The sequence below is a fragment of the Homalodisca vitripennis genome, chromosome 3, assembly GCF_021130785.1.
Source record: "Homalodisca vitripennis isolate AUS2020 chromosome 3, UT_GWSS_2.1, whole genome shotgun sequence".
Classification (NCBI taxonomy): domain Eukaryota; kingdom Metazoa; phylum Arthropoda; class Insecta; order Hemiptera; family Cicadellidae; genus Homalodisca; species Homalodisca vitripennis.
The window spans coordinates 196,806,219-196,819,080 of NC_060209.1; the positions used below are offsets into that span (position 1 = coordinate 196,806,219).

Consider the following 12,862-nt stretch of genomic DNA (forward strand, 5'->3'; position numbering starts at 1 on the left):
TAGTATCTCTATTATGTAATATTTTACCCGACCTCCATCTTAGAGATATGGAGCAAAAAAGTACCAGATGATTGTAAGTCACCTGTTTTTTTTTTAAGTTCTAGTGACGAAGAATCACTATTATTATGTTTTGGAATGTATGGGTTTTATAATGACCCAAGACCATAGTGAGTTTTGATTAACGCTACTCTGTGATGTGCAAATAACGGTTTCATCACATGTATTGGGCATGTAGACAGTGCTCTATAATGCTGGCAATATGAGGCAAGCAATGAAGAATCATGGTTGGTCCTTTCATGAGTAACTGTAGGACGTTCTTCTTGCCCTTCCTAGCAGCCAGCCCCTCTAGCAATTGGTCGTGGATTTGGAGTCGGTCACTCTTTCGGTTACTTGTTTGAAAGCGCTTAGCCATAATAATATTTTCATTCTTCACTGTAATATGTTATTAAATATATAAAAGTATTTTATTTGTGCTGCCCTTATCAACCAGCAATCAACAGTCTCACTCAGAGATGTTGTGAGGAGATTGTCACCCACAATGGACACCACGGTTGATGTTTGGCCTCGAGCAAGGACTGTATCCGGACACAGAAACACGCAGATACACGTATTAACTTGCAGCCTGTTGTCAGTCGGACAGCATGGCTCTACTGGAAGCTCTGCTACTGATTTCCTCTCTCATTACAACAGCGTTCGCTTGCGTACGTATAGAAATTACTCTTTTTAATTTACCTTACATATTTAAGTAGCTTTTCTAACCCTCTAAACCAAACAATCTTGTTATATTGTACTCGTTTTAAAACTAACAAATACGAAATTTCAAATGTAGGGATTTTTACAGTTCTGAGGGTACAGCAAAACCAATTAATTATTTTTTAAGCTCGCGATGTGTAAAAATCTCTGTGTAAAAACGCTTGTATCTAATATTTACCGTGTTTTTTACTAATTTGCTAACTCGTGTTTTAAAATAATTAGTTTTAATTAACATTCGTGAAATACATTTTTATATCAATTCCCACAAGACGTTGCTATGATATCCATGAGTTGTGCATAGCATTTCTTGTATTTCTTTTGATGTGTACCAACCTGTAACCCATTACTCAAAAATGAGAACGATATTAGAATTACAAAATTTATTTAAATATCTTAATCTTTATAAAAAGCTATATACTCAATATTTATTTTTCATTGCCATGTACTAAAAGTCATGAATGTGAATCTATAGGTGTTTAGAAGCTACTTTTGTTTTTAAGAATGTACAGGTATCCAACTCACACAGTTTGATTTTCATTTGTTTCTTGTGTTACTCTGAAATTCGGCTAAATTTTTGTATTTATCTATAATATTTTATCAATCTGCAAATTCTAAATTTAAATTGATCTTAATCATTGCATTATGCTTGTTTAGGCTATTTTAAAAGCGAATACATATGATAGTTTATCTTTGTTGTGTTTTTTGTGGCGTTCTATTTATCTTTTATCAATTAAATGCTTGGAAAATAATTACAGTGCTTTGGAGTTATATCTGTTTAAAGCGTTCATCTTCCGATAGATAAAAGCTTATGCAGATAGTTAAGTAATCACTATCGATAAATAACAATAACATATTTTCTATAACTCTGCTAGTATTTTAAAACTATGTTTCTTTAGTAAATCAATCACTTTGTTAAAGTTATTAAGTACCTGCTGTAAAAAAGATAACTAAATATCACGTTTATTTGTCATTAAGTCAAAGACGTTCTTCAATTGTTGGTGTTTAAGCGTTGGAATTAAAGAGATTTTTCAACTACGATTTTTTCTGTTTTTTTTTTTTATTATTTTTTAAGGTGAAAGTTGTAAACTCAACTTTATGCGTTTCAGACAAATTGGGAAATGCACTCATTTTTAAACTGGTACCGAAATGTTGGCAATTTATATCAAATTAGTTTTTATGTCTGAGAACATTTTATATATTTGCATTTTATAATTCACTTTTAATAATTGTAATGTTCAATATTATTTATTCGGGTTGATTATTTAAACAGATATGATATAACTTATTTTGCAACACCATTTGATGATATTTTGAGAATAAATAAATTCACCCTGATGCAATGGCACTTTTTAATGTTACTCTAGTACAATTCAGGCATGCCTTTGTTTGGGGCAATATGGCTTTTGTCTTTGAGGAGTAATACGATATTTATCTCTAAAATATATATTTGATTTAATAATTTTGAAAACGTTTTAATATTATTACGAACGTCTGTCGGTGCGTAAAAGTATTTGAAATATTGTACACTGTTGTTTGTATCAAGTAAAGTATTATTTTTCATTTCTCTGTTGCAGAACGGTTATGAACTCAAAAACCTCAAAATTGAGACCTGTGAGGGCAAGAACGACGTCTTTGGTTATGACGACTTTTCCGCCATTTTGAACGACGATTGTAAGATCGTTCCTTCCGGATGTCTCGTCATCAAAAAGGACATGAACTGGGGCAATGTGAGTACAGTTCTGTACGATTGACGATTTTATGGCTGTTTATGTTTGGTTGCAGTATGCTGTACACAGCTGGGGAGGTACATACAAGTATCTAATCAATAAATTAAAAACAACACAAAACTACGTGATTTGTACGTATATAAGTATTAAGAATTTGTTATTTGCGCAGTGGAAATGTTGGAACAATCGACTTGTTGCTTAGGACTAGAAATATAGATAACAGAATTTCCAGAATACCGAAAGTAAACAAAGAATCTTTTAGGAAATTCTTTCAGTATATAGGACCGAAGCTTTTTAATCAAATTCCAAGCCAAATAAAATCATGTAATATCTTGAATTGTTTTCCTAAAATGCTGAAAGATTGGCTTTTGACAAATCACAACTATATTGGTGATTTAAGAAATGTTTTGAGCTGAATATTCAGTTTTTAATTTTTGAAATAGTACACTAAATTCTGAATTTACTTTACCATTATTACTACCTTTTTTGTTATTTTTCCTTGTAATTGGTATTAGCCAAACTTATAATTAATATATCAGATTTATTGTGAAAATAGTTTAGAGAGTGGCAACTTTGTCTATTGTATTGTATATTTATGTATACTTTATGTATGTGTGTATATATGTACTGTTTTTCATTATATGCCTCTGGAAGTTTTAGTCAGATGCAGACGTCATGGAGAGAAGCTTCTTGGCTGGAATACTGTTTTTATTAGGAAAGGACTCATTTTATTTTATTTTTGTAAATTGTTTTTTTTCCATGACGCTGACTAGCTACTGGTTTTTGGTCAGTGTATTTCCAAGGAATTTAAATGGTTTTGTATTTGTTTGTAAATGGTGGAAAATAAAGTATTATTATTATTCTTGTGCAGCCCAGAGGATAATTAACCTTCTATCTTGACTCTTTGTTGGGTCTATCGAATAACTGTGACAATTTCCCAAAACGTCTGTAGTGTGAAACTTATTGACAGTATGGGTCGGAATTAACGTATTATTTTAGCATTCGTTGACGCTTCTCTTATTGTGTTATTCCTATGTGTTAGATAACACTCCAGTACAGTAAGATACCCCGAAATAGAAAACCCCTTTCATCCTGGAGAACACTGGTGCTTAATAACTGGGGTGATGGGACTATGGAATGCTGTGATAAGGTTGAAAAACGTGTAAACTGCACCTTTACCCTTTTTCACTAATTATGCTTAAACAAATTATAACATTTAATTAAGAATTTAATATTCCCAAGTGAAATAAACTAAAAGAGAATTAAGATGGGAGAATAGATCATTTCTCCACCATCTACTACGATTATAAAGAACGTGCTTTTTGGTTGGTGATGATGTAAACTGGAAACATAGTAATGGATGTTGAAGACACACTAGCTTATCTGTGAGCACTAGTATATTTTGAGGGTGGGTAGATCTATCAAGGGCGTTTTTACCTTCTGGAAGATCTTTATAAGAATAAAGGCATTTTAAATTTAATTTCGTCATGTGGCTTGGCAAATCTTTCTTCAGAATCCCAGAGGACTCTGTTGTTGGGTTCTTTAAAACGGGAATGATCCGTGGCTGAAGAGTCTTGAGGCTGAGGAATTCAATAAAATAACCAAAATTGTAAAAAATTTCGAAAACTGAGATTTAAAGCTAATCATACACATCTTTAGAAATATTTAGGGCTACGGAAGACTACGAAGTCGGTAATCTACTGTTTAGTTAGGTAAAACTATGATATTCATATGTCCTGTTTTAAAAGCTGAACTCCATACTTTCTTGTGGTGAATTAAGAAAGTATAGACAACGTTTTAATGAAGTAACTGAGAAAATGACAATGTGAAAATAAAGGCAATGCCATATTTGCACAATAATGTTTTGACATTGTTTCAATTTTCTCTAACATGAAAAGAAAATCAGAGTAGATTTGTAATTTAAGGTGTTATATTGGTTGCACGGTTTTGGTTCATTTCTGACTGATATGTGTTAAATTTGTTCAAGGGATCGTATTTGGTGGAGAAGAAAGTCAAGATGGGCATGCCAATGAAGTTTTCAGGCAAGAAGGATCTTTGCAACGTGCTGGAGAAGTCCAAGGAGAGTCCGGAGATTACTTTAATATTCAAATTAATAAATTTAGGGCAGAGTTGTCCCATGAAGGCGGTAAGTTTAGTATTGGTAGCTTATGTTGTTACTCTGATTGTTTCGTTATTCATTTAAGGGTACTTTATATTCTTTTAGTCTATATAAATTAGTGAAACTGTGCAAGGGGGAGCGCAATTTTTAGGAGCTATGGCAACAATGGTCAGTTATCCGCCATCTTTGATTTAGAGAGCATTTTTAAAATGTAAAGAGAGTATTGTGGGACCTCATTTTGAACTGCCTTTTTCTGATGACAACACGTGAAATCTGTTTTAAGGTATCTTTTTTTGTATGAGTTATGGCATTTAAAGTTTAACTGGTACTCTTTACAAGGCAAAACTCGTATACAAATAAAGATATCTAAAAACAGATGTCATTTTTGTTGTTGTGAGAATAAGGTGTGCCACATAACTCCGTGCCTAGTTGATACATTTTACACAAATCCAACAAAAATGTTGATTACAAGATTGGGGCCACTGATGTCTCCGCTTCTAACAGATGTCCTCCACCTACAGACGAAATTATCAGACGCCATTATCATTTCTTGTACCATTGACATTTTTTAGGGGTTTAACCCAATTTTTGCCTCACCATGATAATTGATAAAAGGCTGACGTGGAGTGGCCACATCAACAATGTTTGCAAGAAGCTGGCGAGAATATCCTTCCTCTTCAGAAGACTTAGAAACATGCTATCTGAGGCACATTTGGTCACGATCTACCATGCCTTGTTTCATAGTCACATTAGATATGGACTGATGCTCTGGGGTCACGCGGCGGGCTGTGGGGCGCTTCTCCTTCAGAAGAAAGTACTCCGATAATGTCATCCGCTGGTTATCGAGATCACTGTGCTGCAATTTTTCAGAGACTTGGGATCCAGACTGTTTTCAACCAATATATTCTTCAAAGCCTGGTTTATATAAGAGAGAACTTAACTCTTTTCAATTTAGAGCGGATACACACTCTTACAAAGGCCACCTTCATTGCTATTGTGAAGAAGGAAGGAGGGGACTCCCTTACCACTCCATGTTTAAACAATAGGGACTTGCCCAACTACCGGCTTAGTAAGACAAGGGACTGTCTCCCAGTGCTGGCACTCAGGATGTTTAACAAATTCCCTGAGGACGTTCAGTGTTTGGAGAAAAATGCATTTGAAGTCAAACTTAAATAATTCCATTCTCTTGATGAGGTTTTTTTCCTATTTAGGTGGAGGAATGGACTCAAATCTCGTGTAGTGCCGCCATCTTGTCTAGAAATTTATTTTAAATAGTATTGATTAATTTTAAGTCCAACGGCGCAATCTATCCAGCTAGTCCGGTCAGAGATGCAGTATTCAAGTATTGAAATCACGTGACTTGCTTGACAGGGTAAGATCTGCGGAAACGGCGCCGTGAGCGTACAGAAGTACAGGGATCAGCTGAAGATGGCCGAGGGAGACTTCGAGGGCACCATCAAGGGGAAGAGTGACGCCGGTGACGTCTGTATCAACATTGCGCTGTCCATTGTGAAGAAGGGAGGCGGTGGTCACTCAATCCCTGGCATGGGCTAGTCCATCTCTAGACTTATGTAACTCTGACAATAAACAACAGCTTCGGACATCTGTTTACCTCCTTTTTAACCTGTGTTACTGTTAGTTAAGTATAAAACTATCATCTTAAGTTACTATATTCTTGCTTCCATGTTTGTGGAAGTCATATCCAAACTATGAATGATCATTTTACCTAAGGAATTTCCATAGCCAAGTTTAATTTTTGGCTGATTTTCTATATGGTATAAACTATTGGAATTTTTTTTATTTAACAGTTGTACGGGTTAGTTGCCAGTTGTAGCTTATATTGCAATTTTGGTTCAATCATTGATTAGGTAGTGGAAAGTGACATAAAATTTTTGTGTGAATAGGCATTTTTTTTACCTCAAAGATGTTGGAACTGAAATTTAGAAAGCTTGCCTAGTTGGAGATACACGGGTACACGGCCAGGTCAGTTTTGAAAAGTAGGACAGTTTGTCCACGGACGTTGGCGTGGACTACAGTTGGAGGAATTTAGCTGTGCTCGTAGGGCCCAGATACTACCCTCTCAATAAATAAACGCTATCTGTGTGGCGGGTTGCGTTTACGTGCTAGCCGCTGAGATGAAGGCGCAACAATCTCTTTAACGACTAAACCCACGATTTTGATTTGCAGATAAAATCGACAAATACTTTATTTTGAAAAACACTTTAAACAACACTATAACAACTGAAAAACATGGATAAGTCTTATTATTCCTATTATTTGGTTTTTCTCTTACTACTTAATTCCACCACAATCAGCACTTTTACAAAACAGACTGATTTTACCGAGTGTGATGAGTTATTTGGACGAATATGATTCCTGAAAGGAGGGTTTTACCCATGAGTCACAGGAAATGTTTTCGGGACGCAGCGCATAATGCTACCCCGCCACCTTCCCGCCTTCCCGCCTATCACCACACACTCAAGGCCACGCGCACAGCTAAAGTCCTCGAACTGTACCTGTCCTACCTTGCAAAAAAGTGATGTCAGCCACCCTCGTCAAAACTAGGCGTGGACCTACAGTCCTACAATCGTCCTAAACGCATTTGGAGTATTCCCCGTATCCACAGCCGAGTCTCATTATCGTTGGATGAGCGTTAGTGAAGCCTACCACAGTTGGGGATGAAAAAGTTGCATTTCTGTTTGTCCGGGTCTGTTTTGATTACTTTGGAGTGAGCATAGTTAAAGTGGAACAAAGACCCAAACATTAATTTATTTTTAAATAAGATTATCTTTCGCCCACAAATTTAGAATTTAACAGGACCTATTTATTTCAAGAAGAAATACATAATCTAAATGGCTCGTTTGGCCAATACGCCTTATTTAAAATATAAATTATTTACATTCAATGTCTGTTGGATTCTACTATTTTTATTGTAGATACCGCCATCCATGACAGTTGTATGATTACACTTTTTATAAAATATTACTTTTATCCATACAAATTTATTTTAATTCCAATTAGTGGCTCAATGACAATATTAGTTTTGATTATTGATCATATATTTTATATATAATAAATAATCAAGTGTAAAAACGTATTTGTGAATAGTTAAATAATAAAAACAAAATGAGTTATGTATAATATAATAACCTAAAAGTATTTTTCTAACACTGGAATAAAAACTGCTGTAGAAATAATGGTCGGTTACTGGGATGTGAAAGAAAATACATCCCATACATATATCGTATATTGTAATGAGGATTCTATACAGTATAATCATAAAATCTTATGTATCGATTAGTTTGTTATATATGTAGTAGGGTAGTGTATTTTGTAGTACTATTTAGGAACCTATAATTATTAGTGAAGAGCGGAAAACGATCATTGTAATTTCCAAATTTTAATTCTTATAAGACCACGAGCAATTATTTTCGATCAATCCTGAGAGGCTTAAATACAAGTGTCCGATATCGCTAGTAGTAAAAAAAATAAAATTCCCATATGCAATATATCACTGCTGGCGTGTTTATTTCTCATAGGTCCTCAATTCTTTTCTTAGTTGTTGGAGGTTTCTTCAGCTCTCTTCCAAGTTCAAAAATATAAACTTGAATTATGTCTCCATTACAAACAGTTTTTCTAATTATTAATTAGTTTCAATTTGAATTAAAATTTTACTTTAACATATTAACTGTAGCTTTGTTACGACAATGGCTAATGAGAACAGCAAACTAATTAATCTTTCATTATGCTTGGAGGTTTCCTTCGATCAAAATGGTTTTACGGCCAGTTTTGCAACCAACTTGTCGAAACATTTAAACACAATTAAATTTATGATATATTTTGGCCCTTATACTTACTATAGATAGCCATCTTCAGTCAACAGATTGATCCGGTGTAATAATTTGCTAACACGACGGGCTTGTGTAAGCAATGTTTCGACCTGGCGTGGACTCTATGGGGTGTCTCATGAATGGAATCAATAATATTTGTTAGAATAAATACACCGATGACGTAATTTCCAGTGGCAGTCACTGTTCTGCGTCATTATCGATACGTCGTTTAACTATACGTTCTATTATTTCGGAATTTATTTATTTATTATTTATTTATTTCAACGGTAAACCATTTTGTACAACATAACTTATAACAAAGGTGGCAGCTATCCATAACCAAGCATTTTATTTAATATTAATCAAAACAACAAATTCAAAACACAATCAGAGAAAAATAACAATAATAACATAAAGGATAATGGCGAGTTAAAATAAGGTTTATAATGAGTGTAATGATATCCATGGAATCTGAACAACAATAATTGCAAGTTAACAACAATAATAATACGTAAAGAGTCTGGGCGAGATAATAATAAAAGTAGCAGCTAAATAACAAAAATTATATAACAATAATACACGTATAGAATCTGAACACAATAATAATAACAACGCAAACAGCTAACAACAAAAGTTATATAATAATAATGGCGAGTTACATTATGGTCTATAGTGAGATGATATTTATATAATCTGAACAACAGTAATAACACGTATAAATCTGAACACAATAATAATAACAACAGAAACAGCTAAACAACAAAAATTATATAATAAAAATAATAATGGTGGGTTACTTTAGGGTCAATAGTGTTATGATATATTTATATATAGGAATCTGGACAACAATAATAACACGCATATAATATGAACACAATAATAATAACAGTAAACAATAACAGGAATTACTTGAATGAAAGAAATAGCGGCACCCGGGTTACTCCTCTTATAAAACAAACCTTAGTATACACACAAAAAGTGTATTTTTTAACTTTATTTTCGATTTACATGTAATGTAGATGTGAATATTAAATTAGCATTTTCAATTTCTCATTTGAAAAAATGAAAAAGTTGGTTAGCGGGGTTTGTTACGAGTATACTTAAGATTTACAGAATTTAAAAAGTCTATTTCTAGCATGCCACATATCTCAAATTTATTAGAAATACTTATGTTTACAAACACCTCAAACATTATTTTACTTATCAATTAGCCTCTTGGATGTTATACTGTGCGTAGCTAACATCGCAATGTAGAAGTAAATTGTAAATTTGGCATTATGATACTTAAAAATATTGCTGTCAGTAATTCACACTTCAATAAATTTACATAATTGTACAAAATTATGACCTGTTGAGTGAAAACCAATAACCGTTATTAAGGCACTGCTAAAATGGGAAGGGATCGATTGCTCTACTGGCTCTTCGTCCCAACGACCCTAGTTGTTTCATTTCTGCAAATGGTGCAAAACATATGCGTTGGTATACATTCGTTGGGAAACTGATCAATGTTGTAATTGAACTACGAACAAATATTATATAGCAACAATAAATTAAGTGGGTCTTGACTGAATTAAATAAATTGTAAAATGTTTCAATCAGGGTCGATTGCACAGCCAGGTGTTGGCCAAACTACCCTCACTGCTGGATTAACACATTTCAGAGGTGAGTTTACTAACTAAGCCGCCGTTGCGCCGTCTCTTTCTAAGCCTGCTTACAAGATAATCTTTTACTTTTTCATGAGGGAAATCAGTTTTCAAATTCAGTTAACATGTTTGGCCAAAAGACTGCTTCTTTGGCAAGTATTTTTGTTGACTATGCCTAAATGACCACTATGAATTTTCCTCAACATCTCTTTTATTAACGTTTTGGGGATCAAGATTTGGTTACCATTCAGAACCACTACATCTTCAAGCACCAAGTATATTCTGTAATTCCAGAAACTCGCTAAACTTGATGTAACCCTCTTCTTATCCAGGGGCCAGCAATCTGTAATTGATCAAATTCTGGATCTGCTCATCTTTGGATGTTTCCTAGATGAACTTCTTGATGGATGTGTTGCTCAGTTTAATTGTTTGACATGGTCATAATCAACTACTGTTGCAACTTCTTGAATTTTCATTGGCCTGATTCAAGTGACGGTTACTTTTGTAGACGTTGAACTGTTTTCCTTCATTTCCTATACTCACTGGTGCTCGATATAAAGTATCGGCCAGTTACTCGTCTTTTCCTCGATTGTACTTTATCATGATTCTGTGTAGCTGGAGAGTCAGGATTATGTTCTGAAGTCTTTTTGGACATTTCATCAGGGGTTTATTATAAATAATGACCAATGGACTGTGATCGGTTTCCACAATTATACCGGATCTACCACAAAGATAAGTCTGTTTGTAAGATAATCTTCTACTTTTTCATAAAGGAAAGGAGGATAAACTGAAGGAGATTCAATGCATATGTTTAAAGGAATCCAGAAACTAAAAAACATTGTTCTTTAGTTCGAAAAGTCCAATCGTTAACATTTTTCATAGACAATGAGAAATCGATTTGTGTCATTTTTTAGCACTTGCGAGTGTACAACCAGAGTCGCTTCTTGCGAACCTCGGAAGAGTTTGATGGAGGCAACCAGAATGCAGCTGTGGTATATTTTCATTGATGTTCACAACAGTTGTACACATTTCGTAACGCGCAAGTATTCAACAGCTTGTATGTGTGTCAGTCCGATACTCTAAATATATTTTTACATGTAGTCGTACTTATAAATTGTGATTAGTACATATTGCAGTATCTTCGAAAGTGTATATCACTCCTTGTAGTTATTTCATTAAGTATTGAGTCGTGAGTACATCCTGTCAGCAAAAATTGTAGATTATTAGTTAAAAGGCGTTTAAATATCTCGTTGAAGTGTCAAAAGAGTGATTGTCCAATCTATGACACGCTAGGTGTAAGTTATCAGATAGTATCAGCGAATATGATCTTTGTTTCATATATCTAAAACAACAACCACTGGTCACTATCAGATCCTATCAGCGTATCTAACTTATCAGTTCCCACGGTACTGACCTGATGATAAATTGTCTATTTGGGTCGCTGACGTTATCTTATAAATATTTATTAGATAATTTACTAGTTCATGCTCCATAAAATAAAATAGCAATGGTATTTTATTCAGCTGTGGCTGTTATGAAATAACATTTTCTTATTTGGATGATTTCCCCCCCAGAAATCATGTACCCTGGGTTTATTATAAAATTCAAAGTGAACTTTTCTTCTATTATTCTGGCCAGCACAAAACATTGTAATGCATTGATTTTGTTGAATCGTCTGTAAACCAGAAAGTGCTTCAAAACAGTTTCAACTTTTACCTTGATAGTACTGCATGCAGACATTGTTTCAAATCAGTTATATCCCTATGCTGATGAAACGTAATTTGTGAATCGGTGGCGCCTTCTTTCAGTTGGTATACATTTCAGCAATAACAGGATGCTAATATGAGTTCGATGTGCATGGACAGCCCCGTTCAGTGGTTTGAAAAAAATTACAGCATTGTTTTATGCATAATGGTCAATGTATAAGAACCTATATAATGGTAATTGCGACATTTGTGTTCCATTTGATATAAATTCTTCTTGTACAATCTATGGAGCCATGTGATTTCTTTCTCTAACCATGACATAAAAAAATTATTCATACAAAAGAGTCAATTACTGCTTAAAACCTTTTGATTTATAAGTAAGCTAAATAAGGTTATGCGCCACACAAGATATTCTATAATTTAAAATTGTTTGTTTTCTTGGAGCAAGTGTTATAACTCTAAGATATAAATTTATTTTTAATCTATGAATTCTTTACCAATTTTCAACTGCATAGAAACTGGCGAGATTGGCACCGATAACCTTTTTCAATGATTAAAATCTCCAGTGATACAACTCACATGTGACAATATGTAACCGGATATCCTCAGAGCGTACACTGGTATCTAAAAGACATTTCTAACGCGGATTGAAAGACAACCATGAATAACTTAATTAACTTCTAACCAAAACACATTTATTTATCGATTAGTAAGAATATTTATAAGTAAACTTAATACATTATTTTAAATGCTTACATTTATTTATTAAGAAATATAGATCCAACCATTTTTTTAATATTTCATAATTTAAACAATTAACGAAATTTGTATTTTCTAAATACAGTATGGTTACGAGTTTCGATATTAACGAAATGTCGTTTTTCGCTTAGCACAAGAAACGGAGAAGCCTTGCATTCCAACCTTAGTCATATACAGGGTGTTCATTTGAAAACTTCAAACTCGCATTAAAAGACTTATAGCCCAATTATCAAAATTCTGTAAACGGGAGTGTATAGTACTAATTGGGGGAACAAAACAAAATTATTTTCAAAATGGGGGTGCTCATCCCCATGCCCACCAAACC

The 12,862-nt window shown here is 33.9% G+C and overlaps 2 protein-coding genes across 2 annotated transcripts in view; one reads left to right on the forward strand and one right to left on the reverse strand.

Moving 5' to 3' along the window:
* The window catches only part of LOC124357989 (single-stranded DNA-binding protein, mitochondrial-like), a 151,822-nt gene that overhangs the window by 117,537 nt on the left and 21,423 nt on the right, over positions 1–12,862 (reverse strand). The gene's annotated exons all lie outside the window — the stretch shown is intronic.
* Positions 544–6,200, forward strand: LOC124357993. Its single transcript, XM_046810180.1, has 4 exons — positions 544–701; positions 2,328–2,480; positions 4,468–4,626; positions 5,971–6,200. Exons 1-4 carry the CDS (start codon positions 642–644, stop codon positions 6,151–6,153), a joined length of 555 nt encoding a protein of 184 aa, XP_046666136.1. The 5' UTR covers positions 544–641; the 3' UTR covers positions 6,154–6,200.

Bases quoted from the DNA above. Each gene is read 5' to 3' on its own strand.
- LOC124357993 (XM_046810180.1), top strand. From the start codon at position 642: ATGGCTCTACTGGAAGCTCTGCTACTGATTTCCTCTCTCATTACAACA. The intron at 702-2,327 runs GTACGTATAGAA...TCTCTGTTGCAG, and splicing joins TTACAACAGCGTTCGCTTGC to AACGGTTATGAACTCAAAAA. The intron at 4,627-5,970 runs GTAAGTTTAGTA...CTTGCTTGACAG, and splicing joins AGAGTTGTCCCATGAAGGCG to GGTAAGATCTGCGGAAACGG.